The sequence below is a fragment of the Arctopsyche grandis genome, chromosome 11, assembly GCF_051622035.1.
Source record: "Arctopsyche grandis isolate Sample6627 chromosome 11, ASM5162203v2, whole genome shotgun sequence".
Taxonomy (NCBI): domain Eukaryota; kingdom Metazoa; phylum Arthropoda; class Insecta; order Trichoptera; family Hydropsychidae; genus Arctopsyche; species Arctopsyche grandis.
In genome coordinates, this window is record NC_135365.1 from 6,922,590 (window position 1) to 6,947,259 (window position 24,670).

Sequence of the window (24,670 nt, forward strand, 5' to 3'; positions counted from 1 at the left end):
AAATAATGGGGTATCGGGAAATAATAATGAAGTGATTGAAAATAGTGAAAGAGTTATTGAAAATGGTGAAAAAATTATAATAATGTCAAATGTCAAAGTTGAGTTGCAGTGATAGCTGCAATTCGACAACCGAATATGTGATGACCGATTCTGTGTGTTGCAGTGAAAACTGCATTATTTTGTTTCGTGTCTCCATGGCTTGAACTCTCTCCTACAGCTCCCGAGGATGGCTTCGCTGTAGCTTTTCTTCCTTCTCTGGTGACTTTGTTCCACGGCCCATCTTGGATCCCACTTCTGACGACCAGTGTTGCGTAGGGGTGGGTGGAGGATCCAAGTAAAAGGCCTTAGTCGTTTCACAGCATTTATCGATGATTAAGGAGATACACGCACTGGCAGTACTCAGTCCAGAATGACATGATATCGCCTACGTACCGCCTTATAAGGGGTAGATCTCTCAGGACGTCTAATCTTTTTACCTATTGTATAGTCACGTATTCAGATATCTCTTCCCACGGTATGGGTCAGTTCTGCGAAGGGATTAATAACGGTCATTGTTTAGCCTATATGCACTTAGAGTCTAGATATAATCGCTATCGCCTCTAAGTGCAAGCACTTAGTTAATCCGTTAACAGATAATCCTTGAACGGTCACACAGTCTCTGGGATTCTATTCGCTTAATCGGCGGTGTACGTAACAATACTTTTCCTCGAAGTGAATTTTTTTTAAATGCTTTTTATTATTACAAAATTATGTTCACAATATATCTTATATCTATTTTAATAGCTACTGATCTACTGGTCATTTTCTATTTTACAATTTATTTTAATTTGGTTAGTAATCATAGTAGTATATTATTCTAATGCTAATTTACAGCATAATAGGAAAAATAGCTCAAAAACCTATTAACCTCGAAGTGAATAAATGTTATTTGATAGTTTAAAATAAAATTAGAAATGGGGAGTTGGAGGCAGGAAAAATATTTTTGACACAGGCGGCCGAGCTCCTCGAGGCGGGCCTGATGGGCATTCAAGCATTTTATAACCACGTATATTTGCCAGTACTGATCTAAGCCCTATGTACTAACCTTGAGATTATCCGCTATTGAATCTTTTTTTTTAATATACTTTTCTTTATCTTTGATCCACAGCTCGAGGATTCGGAATGCGTGTTGTGGGAGGAAAGGTCGGTCCCGACGGACGTTTGTTTGCGTACATAGTTTGGACGGTTCCCGGAGGACCTGCCGAAAAGGGAGGCTTGCAACAGGGCGATAAGGTAAGCAAATACCCAATAAAGGTAAGGTTTCGCTTCATCGGGGTCATTACGTTCGATTTATTGCGACCGATCGGACCGCCGTTTAGATGCCTCTCGATAAATTGAAAATTCCCACCTCACCCCGTCAGAGGCGAAATTCAATATTGTGTCGCACGAGAATGGACACATCTCCCTCATTGTGGGGGAAATTGGAAGTCTGCAATTTCATAACATATAATATAGAGGACGTTCTATTTACCAAGGCCCACTTCCACTCCACGTGAAAGTTGCGCACGCCACGTTTGTGTACTGACCACCGCTTTTGCGCAGTTTTTTCGAGGAGTGGGAGTGGGCCTTCGTAAGCGCACAGATCTCTGCAAACATAGGGTAAATCGGACTCATTTGGGAAAGTGAAACGATACAACGCTACTGAATACGATCTTTACTATCACTGTCATTTATTTATTTTACATATATACCAGGATGGCCTTACAGGTAAACCCCGATGTGCCTTCCAGGCTAATTACAAACAATGCAGCATTTTTATTACAAGTCGTTGAATTACGAGACACTGACAAACTCGCAAATTAACGAGACAACTATGAATTGTACATAAATTTTATTGTACATTAATCATACTCAAATAGTGGTGACATAGTAGGTAGGAAGGATTTTTAGCCAATTTTAAACGGGAACCGTTTCAACAATGAAATCAGAGAAAATTGGCAAACTCTGATAGGAAACGATTGACCTGGAGTCAAAAATATCCAAGTCTGACCAGCAACGCTACAGATGTACTTAGAAAAATTCTTTTCAATCGAGGTCAGCTCATGAGATCGAACCCGGCACCTCTCAGTGTTAAGCAGAAGCTTAACGACTGAGCTATGCTGCTGGCTGAATATGAATTGTCCCATTTTATAATTATAAGTGGCCTTATACATATATGTATGTTACAGTCAAAGTGTGTTTTAATATATTCCAATTGGCGTTTTAGTTCATTCATATTCGAATATAATTCAACTAGTAAATTATATTTCTACAAGCGCAAATACACTTTCAACAATGTGTGACAGTTGTTTTAATTTTGAAACCTCTGATTTAATTACGAATGCTCCAGAATTAAATAATGAGTTAATATTTACTAGGTATTATGTAGTACCATATTATGACAATTCTAAGAATGTGTTTTAAACAAAAATTTCCAACTGAATTTACTAGTCGATTGACTTTTTCAAGAAAATCATCTTACCAAATACCAACTTGTAATTAAACTGTATTTTCAGCTGTAATATATTTTGAGCAGTTGAAATGTAATTCGCCATATGAATCAACTTGCCTGGGCTGGACGGAATATATTCCAACTGGTCAAAATATAATACAACTGGAAATACACTTCAACTGTAATGGTAGTTGGTACCAGGCTAGATATAATTAATTCCAACTAGTCAAAATATATTACAATTGGAAGATACACTTCAACTGTAAGATACGTATATATAAAATAAGTGTATAGTATAATTCTGTACTTATTGTAAATGCTATCCACAGGAAAAATCTCTTTCGACGTACACGTTTATTATATTCTGATTCGTTCAAGTGGTAAATTTCAAATGGAAAATGGCAACATTCATATGCATAGCCTCGTACATATTTTCTTTTGAGATTGTTTTCAATTAAAGCCGACCGGGTACACTTATACATGTACGAAACTGTACTTTCGTACGTTCCACTTCATTTTGCATTGTTCCGCGTCGAATCGTGAATTCATTGAAATTCACCAAGCATAGAAACAAAACGTCGATGGAGAACTTGGAGCGCAATTAAGAAAAGAAAACAGGAACCGAGTTCATTATTGGGTTCGAATCGAAGAAATTCAATTTCGACAGAGTTTCGACTCGGTTCGAACTTCTCGGTTCGAGGGAAAAAAACCACACACGGGCTCACTTTTGTCATAGCTTTTACATACATATATAAGTATCATATCTGTACCTATGTTTGACATGTATACTTATTTAGGTATTAGAATGGGGAGGTGTCCCATTGACTGATCGCAGCTTCGAGGAGGTGTGCTCGGTGATGGACCGCGCTGGAGATATGGTAGAGCTTCTGGTCGAACATGCCACCGATTTGAGAATGTGCGATTTACTTGAGGAGCCACGCAGACTTGATCAACCTCAGCCACCATCAGGATTGGCAATAGGTAATAATTTCATTTTTAATAAGTCGAATCCTCGTTCCTTCACTTTTAAATCAATAAAAAAAAATCCAATTTCCATGGCTTAAAATCTTTCCGAAAGGACCTCGCTCAGGACTTCAATTATAAATGCTTTTATGGGGATGGTTGGAATGAAACTGTTTAATATGATGGATGGGGAGGAAGTAAAGTGGTATCCACCGACATATCCGAACCAGTGCCAACTCATAGGATGGCAACACAGGTTCAACCATGTCGTAGGATCTCCCTCCCCACAATTTGTTCTTTGATTTTGAACTTCTTAATTTTGTATTAATATATTCGGTCTGCTGTAGGAAGACTATTAGGAAAAACGTGCATGCTGTCTCTTACACCGCCTCTCGACCAATAGCATTTCGTGCAGAAAGTAGAACATTGTACGCGCGAATTAGGTTCGGTGATTACTAGTCAAATGTGAACCAGTCACAGGACAACCGGTCGCTCTAGATCGGTCACACGTGATCACCCGTCACACTAAAACTGGTCACGAGAAAACTGGTCATACCCTAAAACTGGTCACACCCGAAAATTGGTCACAAAAAAACTGGTCACACCCAAAAATAAAAAAATTGGTCGAATTTTTGACCAGTTTTAGTGTTGCGGGTGATCACGTGTGACCGATCTAGAGCAACCGGTTGACCTGTGACTGGTTCACATATGACTAGTAGTCCGTTTACCGCGAATTGCTATTGGTCGAGATGGGGTGTAAAGGACAGCATGTGGGTTTTACATAAGTGTCTTCCTACAGCAGATGGATTATAACAGGGTCATACTAAAACAATATACGTACATATGTATGTACAGGATGACCTCGAGGAGCATTGTCAATTCTAAAAAAGCAAAATAAAATTAATTTAAAAAAAAAACACAATTTAGCTAATGTAACATATTTGAGGGGATATGCCATATGTATGAATTTGATTTTTTTCTTCATTATATTACCCGTGGTTCACAATTCCTTAACCCATTCTAAAATGATTGGTCGGCTGGGGACAGTTCCATGCTGGCTGACATTGAAATGAAGAAAAAATGTTTATTTCGAGCCAGGCCACACCGGGTGACTTAAGGACAACTCTGTGAGTGACTTTGTTAACCAAGTGTGGTGGCTTGTGGTCACTCTTGGTCACCCAATTCAGGCAACCTGAGGTGACAAAGAATCCGCTTGTAAGCAGGGTATGTGTGTTGACCATATCCCGGCCTATGAAAACACGGTCGTGTTTGTAAGAGGATCGTTTTATTTATGTTCAGTTTATACAAGAGTTATTTTATGTACGAAGGAGCTGGTTGCTCAACTTCGAAGAAGTGGGCTAGCTGAACTCCAGAGGTTCACTCTGGCGTCTGGAGCTGGTGTGTCGGTTTATATACGATACGCAATACGCGGCCGTATGCAAAATGTCGTCAGCATTGCAGCTGCGTCTCGGGGTTCCCGTCTGCTCGCGTTTGTGAGGTGACATCAGCGTCTGGACGTCGTTTGTTTTGCAGCTGCGCCATGACATTAGCGTCTGGAATGCGGGTAATACAGATACAATGTATTCCTAAACGCTCAATATAAATATGACGATGCAGACACACATGCTAATAGTTACATATTTTACCATAAAGTTTTCAATACGTGACAATACAGTTATACGTGTTGTTTTTGTTTGTTCACTATATTGTCACATTGTTTTTTCACTATAGAGTCACCTAAGGTCGTTGGCAACTGACCGATTTTGGTACCCTTACAACGCTATACATTTTGAGGAATCAGACCCAGTGCAAGCAACCGTTTTCAACAGCGGGGTGACTTTAAGACCTGGGAAACCGATGAGTTTCCTGGTGTGGCATGCTCCATGCAACTTCATACATTTGAGTTGCACGCGCAATAAAATCACCCACAGAGTTGCCCGCAAGTCACCCGGTGTGGCCGGGCTCACTCCCGCTATCACTGAGTCACCGTTTGTAACAATATATGCGTCGTATATAAACATGCTGCGTTCAACCGACCGATTCATTGCTACTGAATACAAAATGGTGATCCATTAGAAAGTGAATGGCCTTACCCTCTTCAACTCTCCCTTCCAGGAGTACTAACCCATAAAAAATTAACATGCTCCTCGTGTACGTTTTATGTTTTATTTATTTATTTGAATAATATAACTAAATAATACTAATAATTGTCTATTTATTTGTAGAAGCGCCCGAAACGGACAAGACTCCTTCGTCTCCGACGCGTCGAAAATTACCAAAAACTCCGGTATAATAAACCAAAAAAATGTTACTTTTAATGTTTCTTCTTCTCAATTTGATTCACATTATTGGACGAAAATCACCTTTTTAAATACTATATATATATTTATTACATTGACAAAATTGAAAATATGTATTAAATTATCGCCATTCCTACCATATTCTGATTATTTGGCTTGTATTTTTTTGCTTTTTATATCAGTATATATATATATATATATATATATATATATATATATATATATATATATATATATATATATATATATATATATATATATATATATATATATATTACACATATTGTTAAGACTGCATGACCATCAGACAAACATAAGTGTACACAAAACTATCTATTTATTTATTTTCTTTCGTTTAGAAGTCATTTAAAAGCTAAACACACCATAATAAATTTGATATATTTGTCTACACAAAAGTATTTATATCATCTATTTTTTAATAATTGAAATTTGCAATAAACATAAAGGAAAGCATTCGTATAGTCAAATTTAAAACTATTATTATATTATAATTTTAAATTCAAATTTAATTTCAAATTTAATCTATTATTTATATTATACAAAAATTATACAGTCCAAAAAGCTTCACTTACTTACAATTTTATTCATGTAATATATGTACAAAGCTATATAATAATCTATCAAGTATTTATATGTAACATAAAATTTACTTAATCTATGGAAAAATTTTCTATTGACTTTTGTACATAAATATAAATATTATTATACGACTAAACATCACCGATACATTCTATATTATTCCACCATTTTGGATAGCATGCGACTCGGTCTGTATTGAAAACTTTAATTATTGTGGGAAATATAAAAAAATGATATAAATGTACAAAAGACTTACTAAACTTAGGACGTATAAAATACACACATTACCGATATATCCAATTTTGTATTGCATACTTAAAATTTTACCTTTGAGATGATAAAATAAAAACCATTTAGTTTTCTTCCTAGCGTACGGTATTATTATTATATGAATATAATATTTTATTATGCATGCAAGGATACATATTATATTACACTCGAAAGTGAGTTATTTTGTATACTCGAAGTGTCATAATGTTTCAGTCGTTGTGACACAATTAAAATGTTTGGATCAATTTGGTATGCGAGACGTAGAATGTTCGATAGCACGATCTTTACAGTAGTGCCAACTCATGCAGCGTTGAGTACCAAATGCAACTGGCAATAGTGTATAGTTTATCACTACTATGATGGTAATGTTATTGAACATTCGATGGGTGAAGCATTTGCTTACACATCGCTATTTTGATTTTAGAATTTATGTATCGGTTGAAGCATTATGTCAGATCTAGTATTTGCGTGTGAATTTGCGGTACTCTTTTATTAAAACGGATGCAAAACTGATCTGACTTTATTTATCGACCTTTGTGCAATGCTACTTTTGAAATATATGATACATTTATTCTAACTAATTATTAGTATGACAACAAATAAATTCTAGCTTTAAATCATTGACTATCATTTTAATGTTCTTACATTCTCTTGGAACAGCTTACATTTGTTTTTACATACAGTATTACTGTTAGTTTACTGCATTTGGTGATTTTATAATCAATATCTGGCGTTTTGTGCAAAAAAAAAACGTATATAAAAAAAATCCAATTTGTACTACAAGATGGGAGCTTATGTGTTAACCGTGTCCCAACCTATAGAAACTCGGTTAACTTTTTAAGAGAATCTTTAAACGTTGATAATTGTATGTACGGCAAAGGAAGTACATAGTTGATAGACTTCGAAGGAGTGGCCTGGCTGAACTCTAGGGGCTCCACTAACGCGCTGACTTATGTATATTCTGGTCGGCTATGCAATGGTGTGTGTGATGTCATCAAGCTTCTAAGCGTTCAGAGTTGTTGAATGTGTAACTGTACGATGAGATCATGCTATCGGGCTTTCCTACGGGCTCGAGATCGTTTATGTGGAGCGAATCGAATCTGTGCCCTTGTGTGAGCGAAGTTTTTCGGCCAAAGCTGGCTCTGCATGCCCGTACAGGAATGCAATGATGTATCGTGTAATTAGTGTTTTATAGGAAAGTGGATGAAATCGATGACTTGGATTCGGGATCATACAGTTGTACTACATTCCTACAGTACCGACATCAATTAACACGTTCAACCCGGCGTGTACCACCGGTGGCCACGCAGATTGTGCTATAGCAGATTATAATTTTACGGTTCCACTTCATTGAGCACCCCAACACTAAAATTCCTATAAAATTCTAAAGATTTAGGGACAACTCATTATATAAAGTGATTTAATGCCGTCATGCGTAATTGGGTGTCGATACGCGTGACAGTGCCGCCACATGGGCAAATGTATGAAACCATGCGCCGGGCTGAATGTGTTAAGCCAGAGTACGAATGCATCCGTTTAATGAATGGGTACTGAATTTTTAAATATATGTGTTTAGGATTACTTATAATATATAAATTAGTTCATAGCAAATTTAAAAGTAGAATATTCTTGTAATTTTTACTAATACATATTAATAATATTATATCATAGATAGTAAAAGGGGACTAGATGACGCTTTACACCATTTGTCTTATAGTTATTTCCTCTTTGTACTCACAATGTTTTCATTATTCTTTTATAATATATATATGTACATGTGTCGACTGCCTTAGGATACACAAATAGGACAGTATTGATTGCCGTTCGAATAGAATCGAATAGAACCGTTTCAAAATATGTGTTTTCTGTAGACTTTAACTTCATCTTTGTATCACTTCGTCTCGAAAACCCTGCATTTTCACACTGAAACTATAATATGAAGCACATATTCCATATCAAATATGCACATTAACTGGAAAACTTCCACTGTCTAGTCACAATTTTTTTATATTCGCATCCATTCCACTCACGTTCACCGTCTTAACGTTAAGTATCGAAATTTAAGGTACCGAATCGTCCAGATTGTTCCCAAACTGTATTTAAAACATTTTATATGAACCTTTAGATTGATTATTGATCACTCAGTCGGTGGTTCAAAATGGAGAGAAATAAATATCGACATATTCACTTAGTATATGATTATGTAAAGTTGAGGTACCTTGATGGTTACATTTTCACTATCAATCACTAACTATTGACTGTTTTCACGAGAGCAGGGTTCATTCAATGTATAAAAACTTGTATATTCTTAGCATCTTTAAATTTACTATATAATATACATATATATTATATAATATAGTGTCAGTTGGGACAAAATTAATCTCGTCCCTCTTTCTCAAGTGTTTTACAATAAGTTTTGACTGTTAACGTTTAATTAAATCAACATAAAAATAATAGTAAATGGTAAATATTACATAATATGAATGAGTCAGTTGATTCGATAAGCGTTTCTTTCTGTTTTTTGATTATTTTAGTTTATATAATTTTTTCTTGCAAATAGGGTGGATTTTCTACATTTCGTAAATGTGTAAGTTTTGAAATGATGTTTGTGTTTTGGCTTATAAATGTAAAACGTCTTCCTTAAACAATAATTGTAAATAAATAGAATACTTTATTTAAAACACTTGAAAGAAATTTAATTTTAATGTTAAAATTAAATTATTTTGCATTTATATTATTATATTTTCAAAAGTAGTTCGAATTATATTGCTGTTATATATGTAATATATCATATAAGGATGAGTCTAAGACAGAATTTCTTGAACTGTTTTAAACAGAATAGTAAATAGTTTTTTTTTTATTTAAATCAGTGTAGTTTTTGGGGAGTTTCCTTTTAACAATTCTGTCAAATTAAGTTTAAGAAGTGCTGTTCTTAATAGGAATATTTCCAAAAGTAAAAATAGGTTTACATTTAATATATACATACATATATAGAATAATATACAAATCATACAATAAGATATGAAATATTTTCAATTCAAATATGTATATAAATTATCCAAATGTTACTGTTAATTAGTATTACTATTATAATTATTCAATTCTATCCAAAGAAACTATATATACATACATAATATAATATATAAATATATATGTAACGTTAACCAAGCGGATGACTGCACTATCATTTGAAAAGTCATTTACCGATTGTTATGCATAGTTTTAAGTGTAAAAATTTAAAATTACAATTTCATATTATAAATGGGATAAATACAATTCAGATGAAATCTTTTTATTTTCTTTTTCTTTCTTTCTTTCTTTCTTTACTTGTTGTTATACATATTGAACTCGAAAAACGAAGAAGGACATTTTAACGCAAAAACGAACGAGGAGAAAAAATCATAATAACGATGGATGAAAATGGTGAGAAATTTAAAATTATTTAAATAAGGCACGATGCATTTATTGCATATACTATATATGAAAAATTTTAATTTAGTTCATGACAAAATGATATAATCACATTGCCCTGCATTTGTCCCAACTGGCACGTCAAAACTGTTTTTTTCTTTCTTTTTTTTCAGTTTGATGTCAAATGTGCAGTGTACGTATAATTTCTAAATATTATTGCCTTCATTAATAAATTAAATTACCTTTTATATAAACAATAATATAGTTAGTTTATCAATGTAGACACATCAACCAAAAAACTATACACCAATTTCAAACCCTGATAAAATATTATCATAACTGCTGGAACTACTTCAAACATCCTTGATTAGAATCTGTAGATTTTGAGAGACTTAATTTGGATAAGCTGGATTCCAAGAATTATCAAACAACAAGAAACAAAAGTATTTTCAATTTTACTTATATCATCTAACTATTTTTTACCATTTTCTATTTGGTTGTGGCTATTTTCAGGTACTATATCTGCGAATTATTGACTATTTGTAGGTACTATATCTGCAAATTATTGGCTATTTGCAGGTACTATATCTGCGACAAGCGCAAAGCCTTCTGTGCATACGCGTGAACTGTCACTGTCAGCGTGTTTACTGTTAAAACTTTGTTTTAAACCTCTTAAAATTCAGTTCGAACTGATAAAGCGACGTAGAGTAAAAAATATAATCCAAATTAGTTAATATTATTAATTTTTAGAAAATTATTATCATATACAACGTATAATACCTACATACAAGAACAAGCCGCGAACTAGCTAAATGATATAAATCTATTATAATAACGTGCGAAATCTATTTGCGTCATGTATGTATAATGAACGATTGATTAAACAAGTCTAGCATACATTAAATGTAAGAGATTATAATCGAATTATATGTAAGTTCACACGCATGCGCAGAAGGCTTTGCACCTGTCGCAGATATAGTACCTGCAAATAGCCAATAATTTGCAGATATAGTACCTGCAAATAGCCACAACCTTTCTATTTTCCAATTAATGCTCTCTAGAAGCAGCAATCTATAAAATAAACTGTGCAATATGTAACAAAAACCGAAAACACTTATATTTCAATAAATTTCTTTCTATTTAAACATACGTTCACTGCACATAGGTCGACTGCTAAAATTTTTTTGCTCGTGTGCTTGCAGTAGACTGACCCGACATTCTGGTCTGCCTTAGAAATTTATTGGCACGTTGCACGCTCTAGAATATGACAATTCAAAATTACATTTATATATATATAATTAATATTTATTATAATTTACATACTAATATGTATTGACAACTGTCCGATCGATAAATTTATACTAATGAAATATCAACCCTTCGTATATTTTCCCTTACAAAAATTTATTTCATCCTATATATTTCATATTCATTGGCAACACCCTAATTGAACTAAAAATAAAATTGATAAGCGAAGCGTGCATGCGTGACTATTTGCAAGTCTGTATATTGTGTTCCTCTGTACGTAATGAATAATAATATACATAAATATATAAAATAATATACACTAATAATGACGAACAAAGCGAATTTCAAATTGACGGCATTGCTTAGATGAAACTTTAGCCGATTTTGCTCTTCCGGTCTACAGATGATGTCCAAGGAAAACTGTGCGATTTATTGCACTGGAATTCATGCATCTTGCACAATTTTCTCTTTTCATCAAAGACCTTAAATAGACAGAGGCAAATCTCTTGCAAGAATTCATCAAAACAATGTTTGTAATCTGATATTTGATTTTGTGTGGTGACTGTTAGTGTTGTATTGTATTTATACATATAAGTTCGGTTTGATAGTATCTCTGCAGATGAAAATAATTCAGCAATTTATCAGAGCAAATTTTTTCCTGTTGATATCATTCATATGCAACTTTATACAATTCAAAACCGTCTACGACTTAGTAACGAGAAATTTTTTTTTATTTTTATTTATAACGGTTTGCTCTGATGAACATCTATCTACCGAAAACAAATATTATTTATTTAAACTATGCATTATATATAATAATATTCAAGAAAATTATTTATCTATATACCTCATTGCAAGCAAAATGAATGAACATCTTGAACCTGCATAAATGCATATGTGTAAAATGTTGTAAACGTTTTTCTTGTGACCCACTTGTGTTTTTGTTTTTATTTTTATTATTATTATTATTATTATTATATATATAAGAATAATTATAAATAACAATTAATATAATACAACTATTATATTTTCATTTTAAATATTTTCTAAGTGAATTCAAAAAGTTGTATCAAAATATTTACACATCTAATGATATTCTTTTAATTAAACATTTATGAATTTTAAAATGAAAACGTAATTATTGTTTATATACTTTTCACAATAGAAATATGGCATTATTTTACTATCAAAATATGTTATTTAATATTTATTGATGAACGACCAACGTCGATTTTATTTCCAGGCATGTTAAATTGAAGCGCTTGAGCTTTAATGATTAATTTAGAAAAATAATATATAATTATTAGCTTTGTATGATACATAGATTGCTTTTACTAGCACAAATTTAAATTAACCAAATTAAATTACTAATGATTTTAATCAGAATCTCATATGTCTGGATGCGAAGTATGAGATTTTACATTAAAATAACTTCCAACTATTGGTTTAAATCTTTTGTACTGAAACTACTGAAAACATTGCACATAATATTATTTTCAAAACTGTATTATGATTTTTAGTACTTATATATTGTATATGTGTGTGTTGTGCAAATTTAAATTAAACTTTTCTGAATTTACTCTCGACTGATTTAACTGTATGCACTTCTTGGCGTTTTATTACGATATAATTATTGTCTTGTAATTTTTTTTAGAAAAATAGATAACTTTAAGCGACATCAAGAGTGCACCCTAAAACCATTAAGATGAGCCTAAAGTGTATAAAGGATGTATGTTTTGCATATCTATATATATGTATGTTTGTATGTTTCAAATTAACTCTGTATTTGTATTTTGTATGAAAAAATATCACATATTGAAATTTATTATCTCTGATTTGATATGCTTTATGAATAATGATTTTGGTTTGATTTTATGAGCATGTTCAATAATGAAAAATCCATACAGACGCTCAGGTACTAAGCATTCAACGGATACACGATTTATTTTGTCATTTTTAATATGAATAATGATTTCAAATTATCTTTAGAGTACGTTTAAATACTCTTATAATGCTTTTTGAACACAATCATTTGATTTCATGTCAGAATTGTTAATAATTAAATCAATTTTCCTATAGGAACAAATCGCTCGTGCCAAACAAGTGTCGGGACGAACTCAACTACAAGTTTGGTATCATGGAGAGCGTAGGGAACTAGTCGTTGCTTTGATGGCTGCCGATGAAATTGCTCCAAGAGATGATACCATAGGCTATGGAGGTCTTCCCGAAGCATATGCAAAACTCCGTCTGCTCCCTATACAGTCAGTTCTTCAGCATCAAATATAATGTACAAAACAATATCGCTATTGTATTATATTGGACTATTTTCATAGGGATGATAGTGGAATTATGCAGACGGTGGTGGCTCCAGCCTCCCAAAGTCCAATATGGAATGCAACGTTAACGTTCAGTGGTGTTTCCGGAGCTGAACTCGCCGGTAGGAGTCTCCAAGTAACGCTTTGGGATCTGTGTCCACAATCTGAGCCTGTTTTCATGGGGGAGTGCACAGTATGTAAAAAATTCCTTTAAATTTACAAAAAAAGCTTGGAAACGAACCAAAATCCTGAAACTTGTGAATAAACAAAAAGAAAAGCGCTTGCATTGTACCTATATAAACGCCATTTACTGATCATTACAAATTAGCCTAACCTCAACCTAAAGATTGAATAAATTTTATTTTGAAATCACCAACTTATTACAACATAGATATGATGTTGTTTTAATAACTCGCGATCCAGCTGACCTACTTAACAGACTAACACAGCTGGATAGGGAAAGTAGGAAAATGGGATTAAAAATTAACGTAGATAAGACCAAACTAATGTTCAATACAGAGAGATGTAATAAGAATAGAGGGGCATAAATAAATTTGCAAAAAAAGCTTGGAAACGAACCAAAATCCTGAAACTTGTGAATAAACAAAAATAAGAGCGCTTGAGGTATACCTATATAAACGCCATTTACTGATCATTACAAATTAGCCTAACCTCAACCTAAAGATTGAATAAATTTGATTTTGAAATAACCAACTTATTAAAACATAGATATGATATAGTTTTAATAGCTCGCGATCCAGCTGACCTACTTAACAGACTAAAACAGCTGGATAGGGAAACTAGGAAAATGGGATTAAAAATTAGCGTAGATAAGACCAAACTAATGTTAAATACAGAGAGATGTAATAAGAATAGAGGGGCCCCATAGATATAGAATAACCATAGATACGCCCTCACGCTCTATGCCGGTAATATAAACAAACAGAGAAGTTTTTATCGGACATACGTCGAGCACCAATCGTCAAATACGACTGATGCTAAAATTATTTAGATCTGTCCGTGGACAGAATATCACTTGACAACAAAAGAACACCTAAAGCTACTTCTATTAATATTACATGTCAGTGGTTCAATAGTTATCGCATGCCTGATGGCAACTCATTAGATGATAAACCAGTAGAAGTAGTAAATGAGTATTAATATTTAGGGCAAATAATTGACGTGTCTGGTAGTAAAGATGAAGAGATAAAGAGATGTATGAAATTAGGATTGAGTGCATTTGGACGAATGAATGTTGTTTTTAAATCAAAAATGCCACTTTGCCTGAAGAAAAATATCTTCGATCAATGCGTTTTGCCAGTGATGACGTATGGATGTGAAACTTGGACACTGAACGCCAAGATGCTACACAAAGTCGAATGCACTAAAAGAAGTATGGAACGCTGTATGCTCGACATAACGAGGAAAGACAGGAAGCGGAACACGTGGGTGAGAAGTACGAAAAGGGTAGTGGACATAGTGGAGCGAGTAAAGAGATTGAAATTGCAATGGGTGGGCGACTTGGCTAGAATAATGGACAAAAGAAGTGTTTGAATGGTACCCGAGAGAATGCAAAGGGGTAAAATGAAGAAGCCTTCATCCAGCAGTGATGGCTGTAAATGATGATGATGATGATGATGATGAGATATGCATAGGCATATTCAGCTAGTACCTGTTACTTCTAAAAACCTCTTCTAGATTTATTATATATTAAGTAATAAAAATGATTTCTCGTTTCTGTGAACTAATTTTATAATGAATTGTGTTCAGGTTGATTTGGAAAAGGCTTTTTTGGATGATCGGGCAGTTTGGTACAGATTAGAAGATCCAAAAGGCTTGAGAGGTGCTACAGCAAGCGGAAAGTCTCCCGCTTTGTCTCCGAGAGGTTCCCTAAGTGGCCCTACATCAGGACCTCGACGTGGAGATTTTGCCGGGCAACGATCTGTATCTGGTGAGCTTCAATTATAACAATACAAACCCAAGCTTATAATTTTTCCGAATGAATTCAACCAGCAAACAAACACAATATCCATTTTCAGATGAAGTCGACTCTATCGGAGAATGCACTTCACTGTTACATCCTGATCATGCATGGACCGCTGGATCCAGGAGAGGATCTTCCCAGTCTGAAACGCTCGAAGTTGAGGTATATCAACTTGGAAAAGACTTTTCTAGATCATTGCCCGGTTCTAGGAGATCTTCTTTTCAACAACAGCAAGAAAAAGGTATCTCAATTGTGCCTTCTGTACTGTTAATAATTGTAATATCGAACGATTTAAATTACTTGATTGATTTCAGAAGCAATGGGGAGTGGTGAACTGGAGATACCTCCACCAATCTATCGTCCGGAGAGACGACGATCATCTATTGCTCGTCCTCGTGATCCTGATGAAATTTTGCGCAACCTAAAGCAGGTTCGAGGAGAGTTGGGTCGCACAATGAGCGTATCAGTTAAACAATCACGCCGTGAGTTTCCTATTACTTTTTTACCATTAAAAACATAATAATAATATATTCTCAATAGATTGCATACTATCTCACTTGATACTTTAATTTCTATTTTACATTGAATTTTATTGGAACACGTTTTACTTTTTCTTTTTTAAAGGATTCTATCGTTCCTTAGAAGTGTGTATTTAGTATTTCACTAACCCCCAGTAAATTGCACTCACTTGTGTGTTTAGTTTTTTATATACTATTATTAATGTGTTGATTATATTATTTTTAATTCAATGTTGTAATAGTTTGAAAAAATTCAATCGACAGGTTTTTTCGTATTTTATTTATTATAAAACATTAATTTCAGAATTAATGATTCCTATTTCGATGAAATTTGAGGGAAACAACTTTTAGCCTTAACTAAATCGATACAGGACAGCTCAATCAAAAAAACTCTCTGATTTCCATTAAAAAATTCAGTGCTTTAATTATAGCCGAAATTTATTTCGAGTATTTCTGTCGTTGTTGTCAAGATTGCAATGACCTCTTCATTTATCTATAACTAGCTCTTTTGTCCAAAAATATTAGTAATCATTGTCATGACTTTATTAATTAGATATTGAGATTAAATATTCATTTATAATAGCTTTTTGAGACAGTATAGTTATAATTAATTATAAGTATAATTTTTGAGACAGTTCCAATATACTTCCTTAAGAGGGCTGGACACCAGCGCCTTGTCCATACAAACGTATTACACTTTTCCCTTCCTCAATTATGGCACTAGAGAAATTATTTTTTAATATACTATGGATATCCATCATTGGGATGCATCTATCGTTTTATTTTTTTGATTTGTAATTTTTTATAGGAGCTAAGAGCCGCCAAATATCTATAAAATCGCCTCTTTTTTACACCCACGAAAAGAGTCCAGCGTGCTTATTTAACAGTCGATTTAAAAAAAAATACGCGCGCAGGTGCATAGAAAATATCTTTCTCATAACCATGATGAAATTTTTTTAAAAATTAGTCTAGTTTCGGAGGAGAAAATCGGAGAATACGAAACCTCGATTTTGTCGATTTAAAATTCGTATTATCTAGTCGAAGCGTAACTGTCGCATTCACTCAATATATATATTGATATATATTGTCGCATTCACTTAATATATATATCGAAGAAAGGAACGGCAACAAAATTAAGGTTTCGGGTGTACAGCCCTCTTAAGAACTCTAGAAATATTTATTCTTAATATAATATTTAAAGACAAATTACAGTGCTGTCGTTCAACTGCAGCTATTTTGATGAAAGACACATTATGATAATATATAATTACAAATCATCAATTTAAAAGCATATAATACACACAAAAACACTTAGGAATGTATTACAATTACTTTAAAAATGTTTATTTATTTTTTACATTTTATGAATGTTGAAATATTTAAACGACAAGAAGTCACCGTTTGATTTTTGAAATACTATGTTAATAAAGAAGATCAGACAAAAAAATAGTAAAAGATACGACTCGTTCAAACATAAAACAGATGACTTTTTGAAATTAGTAATTTTTCTATATATATATTATATTTATTATATAATATTGGCACAATTTTTAAGTCTCACAAATTTTCATAAATAGAAACAATCTTAATTTTATGCACACACATATATGAGTATTTATCTTTGTTTTTCTTTTGAATCTTTCCTCTCTTAGCAGCGGATCTCTAGCCCATCGGTAAGATCATATAACAAAATATTTGAACAAATCACTCTAGCCTCTTGTGGTTGATGTCTTTTTCATTGTCTCTCACGTTTTACGTTATGTGCATCCTTTCTGTTCCCATTTTCGCCTCTTTTGACTCAAATTTTTGTATCCTTTGACTCCCCTCCCAGTCCTGATTGCATCATGGCCATGTTTATTCGAGCAATCATCTGTGTTTGATTCGTCACTTTTCAGAATGCACACATTTTACATGTTACCTTCAATCATGCGGAACAGATAATTGTGTGCACTCATATGTATGATCATTTTGTACTCATATCTAAAGATTTGCGACTGCCTCTAGCTTGAATTTACATCAAAAATATTACTATCGACATATGTACATCATATCAGTGAAAGATTAAACTGTTACAAACTGACTGTTCAATTTGGCCAATTTCATTATTTTTGTTACAACACACTCAATATGCTTATATGGTGTTCATCTATCTGTTTGATTTCACTTGATTGTATTAAATGGCCATAAAATTTATACAATATATGAATATTTTAAATATGTATGAACGTAAGAATGTTCTTTAAAATTCAGAATTCAAATGTATGTTTGAAATAATGAAAAGGAATACATGGGTGAGAGGCATGACGAAGATAACGAAAGTGCTTGAATGTAATTTTATATTAAAAAAATATAATTTAAAAATAAACAATTAAATCACCATGGAAATAATACATGAAATATAAACTAACTTTAATAAAGAAATTTGTGTATCGAAAGCTCATATTATATATTTCAATGATATATTTGTTGAACAGGTTCTAGTAGAGTTAAGGGTGAGGTAGGAATAAATGTCGAAGACGAGAGTTCACCAGAATTGGGTCCAGGACAGATTGCCCCACGAGGAAGAATGCCTATAAGTCGTGCACAGATCCGACTTGCTCTTCAGATGTCCAAAGGACAACTTGAAGTAGAAGTATGTCACGTTTCACATTTCAAACTTGTACGCATAGATATAGAATACATAGATACGCCCTGACGCTCTAAGCCGATCACCCTGTTGGTGCATGCACACACAAAAGAAAGTACAGTGTATGCACACTCTCTCTGAGTAGCTAGTTAGCTTGTCGGAAGGTCGATTGACATTTTTCGAAAATGCCAACGTATTCAGTGAAATTGTGCTACAATTACTCAATAAAACATAAAAAGGCGGATTGCATCACATAGCATAAGTAAGAATTAATATTCAGAATTAGTCTTCAATTATAGTATTTTAACATATAATGAAATATCGTCGCGATGTATGTAGTGCAGTGATGGAACAGCGGTCGAAAACCTCTGCCACAGATGTATATCTTGTTGGCACTGAAGGAAATTCAGAAATCGACATTAAGTTAAAAACTACAAACAATGAACTAAATATTAAAGTGTCAGCTTTAAAATTTATCCTTGTGGAAGTTACTAATATTTAAATATTGTAATAGTTAATGATGGTTTTAGTATAGTGGCATACATTTGTAGTTTAATATAGTGTGTATAGCTAAATATTTTTTTCTTAATATGGTTTATTAGTTTAGTTTACTGTCACGCGGAGTGTCCAATAAAATAAAGTTATAAATAAAATAAAACTTCGATGCATGTACATATGTACATAAACTGGTTGCTGACCACTGCCGGTCGCTGCGTCGACCTTTTTTTTCACCACTTCCCCGCTAGTTAAACCCCCCGCACCCCTCAGTTAGTGGCGACAAGATCTCCAACAAAATTTGTATGTAAAGGCATATCTAGGTTATTCTACATCTATGCTTATACCATAATGTGCATGAAATACAGTCAAATTGACTTTTTTATGATTGATGCAGGTTTTAGGTGGCAAAAACATCACAAATGACGACACCGACGTACTTCCAGATTCGTATGTGAAATGCTATCTACGGGACGGGGAACGATGGCTTTTGAAAAAGAAGACCAAAGTTGTCCGTCATAGTATCGAGCCACAGTACAATCAAGTTCTCAAATATCAGGTATGAATTGCAGACTGTGTTTAATACACATATGAATGTAAGAAAGCTAAGTATTTTCTATTTAACATAGTCATTCATAGGTGTTACTATGTTTTAACCATTGAAATTAAGTATTTTTGATTTAATAATAGGCTTCCGAAGTGCTTGGAAGATCTCTCATTGTAATGATATGGCAACGATCTGGTGCTTTGGAACACAACATAGCTTTGGGGGGCTGTGAGCTATCATTAGAAAGGTTGCCAACAAAACCTCCGACTCCAGCATGGTATCCTCTGTTTCCTGTCCAACAACGAGCTACTGATTCCAGTGACTCTCCTTGACATGTTCAAAGACTTGTAGAAAAGTTATACACTGCGTTTATTTCAGATTCTTCTCTTAAAAATTTTAAAATACAAATATATATTATATCAATATAAGATGGTGTTTATATGTTAACAAAATTTGAAAAAAAAATGAAATAAAATATGTTGAACTGCACTATGTAATTAGCGAGTATGTATGTATATGTGAAATATTTGGGTTTGGTGCAAACGATCGCAAAACGCCAGACAGACTGAACCACAGATTAACTGGATGGCTGCTTTAAATGCAATTCTCGACTTCACGAATGATAGATTGCACATCAGATGACGAGTAACCTTTCGATGTGCACAGATGCAAGTATTAAAATGGTAATTATTAAAATTGAGTTGGATCTTTCTGGCGAGTTTAGTAAGGCAAAATTCGGAACTAAAGTATCAGAAGCACAGAACGTATACAGGGTAGGTATGTTGGGACTTCGGGTAGATTTCGCTTAGTTTAAGTGCGAGCAGTGCGCACGCATAAGGTACACGTGTCGTTAATCTATGGTTCAGTCTGTCTGGCGCTTGTCGATCGTTTGCACCGCATCGGAAATATTTATTTGAATAAAATATTAATTGATACTTAGTATCTCGTATGAAATAAATGTAAACATTATCCAAAAAAACACCCATTTTGTGCCAATTTTGTGGATCTGTTTTGTGTTTTGTGCTGTATAAATTGCCTTTGATTATTGTTAGATATCAGAAATATATATATTTCTATTAATATATTATACTATACATACATAATTCATAGTTGAAATATTATTACTATGCCTAAAAACGATATTGTGTATATAAGACGTATACAAAATGCTTTAAAACGATCTCCTTGATGACTCTTATTATTTTTTTAACTATATTTTAAAATAAAAAGGCACATATCTGCTTGATTACAATATCTTACATATGATATGAATTATTTTTTTATAAATGTGAGAGCATAAAATTTATAACATGGGGTAAATTGGATATATCAATGTTGAAACGCTTAAAAATATGAATCACTAAGTCTTTTTAATGTTTTTACTGTGAAAACTATCTACAAAGCTGTACAAACTAAATTATTCTTATTTCACAATACTTTAAAATCACAAATGACAATATTTAACACAGGTGTATTTACATATGTATGTGTTAATTATGGATTCAATTTTCATTAAATTACACTTAACAACTGTAAAAATTTAATCTGCCTTAAAATTTTCATATCACCAATTTAAGCAACACAAAATAAAATTTATAGTACACATGTTAAATTTATCCATTGTGTATTATAAATGTAAAATATATAATTGACATATAATATAATATTGAATCTCAGTAACGCATATTAAAGCACTGTTTGGCATATCCTTTTTATTCTTATCAAAACATGTTTCTATCAAACCAAATCTAGTTTTTAAAATTAGTAAGATTTTGACAGCAGAAAAATTAACTTGCTAATATCAAACTTCGTATAGGAATTCAATTTTACTATGTATTTTTCAATTATTGACTAAACTTACATCGTAACTTTGAATATATTTATTATACAAAATTTATCCTATTATGACGACGATGTATGTATATTTTATATATTATTCTTATCATTGCTTTTTTGTATTTTTATATATTTTATGAAATGTTATAATTGAATTGTTTTTAAAACTGTATTCACTTACAGTCATGCCAATATGAAAACATTTCAAATTTATCACGAATGAAGACGAATTATTAAAAGTGTTTTATTTGGAAATGTCATAGTGTATTTATTAAATATTATAATATATATATATATATATATAGTGTATTCAATTTATTTGGATTAACAATATTTAATTATTAAAATTATATGGTTAAGGAAAACTACGACAAATGTTCTATTAAAGGCCTAAAAGTTTTGTAACTGCGACAATCTTCTATATTTATGTAAAGAAAATATATTATATTTTACTCTTTAATCTTCTGACTGTATTACATTTCTTAAACATGTACCTTATTATAAAAATATATTTATATCATTCAATGTGATGTTAAAATACATGTTATTCGGTATAATAAACCATAATAAAATATATTAAAACACCATACGATTTTTCATTTGATAACATTCAATTAATTAATAAATATATACATGTATGTATGTAAACATATTACTTAAAAATAGTAAGCATACCTTTTTATTGATAATAAAAAAAGAAATATTCATGGTCTGGGTCACTGCAAGGAAAGTGACTTGACGGAAAGTCTAAATATGGAAAACATTAAAACCGATTTATCAACTCGTCGTTAGCGTAGCTCTTATATTATAATGTAACCCTGACACATGGTAAATATCTTTCAAATCTCTTACCACGGCCTACGCTAACGAAGAGTCGACAAATCGGTTTTAATTTTTTCCATCTTTCGACTTTCCTTGCAGTGACGGCCACCGAAATATTCAATATGGACGTAAACATCCATCCACAAAGATTTCATTATATTACATAATCATGCAATCATTTCATTATATTACATAATTATGTAATCATTGACCTGTTTACTCAAAAGATTGCTTCGACGGAGTAAACAGGTCGAGCTCCTGAAGCTCACTCGAATCTGGGGACGATGCGCTGGTTTATATACTCGTTGATTGTGCAACGCGTAGCTTGGTCGGTGAGATCATGTTCTGGAAGATTCCTACGGAGTCAAGATCTTCCTTTGTGTGCTATGTTTGGTGCCAGTGGCGCGCGCTGAAATTCTCTCTCTTTTTGTCGTACAGCCTTACTTAATGTGCACGAACGAGATACAAGAGGAACAACCTGTTCAAAAAGAGAGACAAAAAGAGAGATTTTCAGCGCACGCCACTGCTTGGTGCGTAGTTAGTGGTGAGATCATCAGCTCCGGGGGGGGGGGGGAGTTCCCGTGTACTCGTGATTGCGAGTTTATAGTGTTTAGCCCTAGTTCGAACAAAGATATTTCAGCCAAGGTTGATGTTACGTGTTCGAACAGGACGCGATGATGTTGTCGACTTCGGGGTAACGGGGGTGTTGAAATAATAGAGCGTGCTTGGAGCGTGTGTTGTTTATTGGGTTGTCGTACTCCGAGTGGGGCGCTTCAGTCAGACGCGCCGAACCGCGCGCATCCCGGTGCTGCCAACTTGCATAAAAGCTGGTGTGGCAACCCCCAAGACCGCTGGCTCGGCAATCCTCCACAATGTAATTTGTACAGAACCCTCCAAGTACGTACGTAGCCATTCGGCTACAGTATATGCAATGGCGAAACTAAATCCCCAGCGCCCCCACTTATACCTGAATACGGTTTTTTTTGCGCGAGTTTTGTCCCTTTGGATACGCTTGACAGTTATTGGTGTGCTACAGTGGAGGGAACGGCTACCAGAAACAAAGAGAGGAGTTACAATTAGAGGTTGTGATCGAGAAATCTCGAGAAATTTTGATTCTCGTTTCTCGAGAATATTTTATTGTAAAATTCCGAGATTCTCATTTCTCGAGAATATTTTATTATGAAAATTCGAGATTCTCGTATCTCGAGAAATTGTTTATTAGAATCTCGAAAATATCGAGAATATTCTTAATTTATCACTACATGTTTTTACTCAATAAACTGACTGATTTGTATAGTTGTTAACTCGTAAATAATTTTGTAAAGTATTGTAATATGTATAGATGGTCAGTATTTTTTATCATTTGTCCGGTAAGTTATTATTCGGTCATCGTATACACATGTTACAACGAAATCGCACCATTTTTAAGTTACATATATGTATGTGCATGTATGTAGGTACTAGTCACTAGTGCGAAAGTATTCGGTTATGATATCACTAAAACGCTAGTGAAAATATATTTTCACTGACAATATGACCCCACTTAACATACATAAAACAAAGATTTTTGATTTATTATTTATTTATTCGAGTATTTTTTCCTTAGATATTAATCAATTTATAGTCAGTATTTTAATATGCATAGATGGTCAGTATTTTTATTATTTGTCCGGTCACAAAAACACGGGCAAAGCCGGGTAGCAACACTGGAAATTTTATAAAATTCTTTTTTACATATTGCATATTACTTGAGTAAAAACAATAATTCGGTGAATTGTTACAAACATACCACACCCCAAAACATCGGAATTTTGACCAATTTGACCAATACCAAACCCTTAAAAATAATCATTATATATGTAGGTACTTTGAAGGACCAAGGAGAAATAAAAAGCAACCATTTACATAAAAGAAAACATTTATTTAATATATATGATATAATCTCGAGATTCGAGAATCTTATTTTCTCGAAATATTTGAATCTCGAGAATTCAAGATTTTCTTTTTTTGTTTCTCGAGATTCTCGAGAATTCTCGAGAAAGTATAATTTTTTTTTAATATAGTTAATTGATTTTTTTAGCATATAAACTTGACAACATACAAAAATCAAAAGGACACAAACACTACATATGTATGTATGTTATATCAGGGGTTTACAACTTTATTAAAGACATGACGAAAGAGAGATATAGAGATACAATAGAACATTGAATAGAAAAAAAAGTAAGATTATATAAAAAAAATATTATAAAAGAAGGCATGAAA

The 24,670-nt window shown here is 33.0% G+C and overlaps 1 protein-coding gene across 1 annotated transcript in view; it reads left to right on the forward strand.

The window, feature by feature from the left end:
- Positions 1-20,079, forward strand: part of Fife (regulating synaptic membrane exocytosis protein fife) — a gene marked incomplete at its 5' end in the record, with an annotated part of 64,806 nt that extends 44,727 nt beyond the window's left edge. Inside the window, 11 exons of the mRNA XM_077440485.1 lie at positions 1,148-1,272; positions 3,268-3,451; positions 5,659-5,720; positions 13,342-13,523; positions 13,596-13,770; positions 15,348-15,528; positions 15,617-15,822; positions 15,902-16,043; positions 18,554-18,711; positions 19,598-19,759; positions 19,891-20,079. Of these exons, the coding sequence (XP_077296611.1) occupies positions 1,148-1,272; positions 3,268-3,451; positions 5,659-5,720; positions 13,342-13,523; positions 13,596-13,770; positions 15,348-15,528; positions 15,617-15,822; positions 15,902-16,043; positions 18,554-18,711; positions 19,598-19,759; positions 19,891-20,079 (1,766 nt within the window). The remainder of the gene's footprint in view (positions 1-1,147; positions 1,273-3,267; positions 3,452-5,658; positions 5,721-13,341; positions 13,524-13,595; positions 13,771-15,347; positions 15,529-15,616; positions 15,823-15,901; positions 16,044-18,553; positions 18,712-19,597; positions 19,760-19,890) is intronic.
- Positions 20,080-24,670: the final 4,591 nt, after the last annotated feature.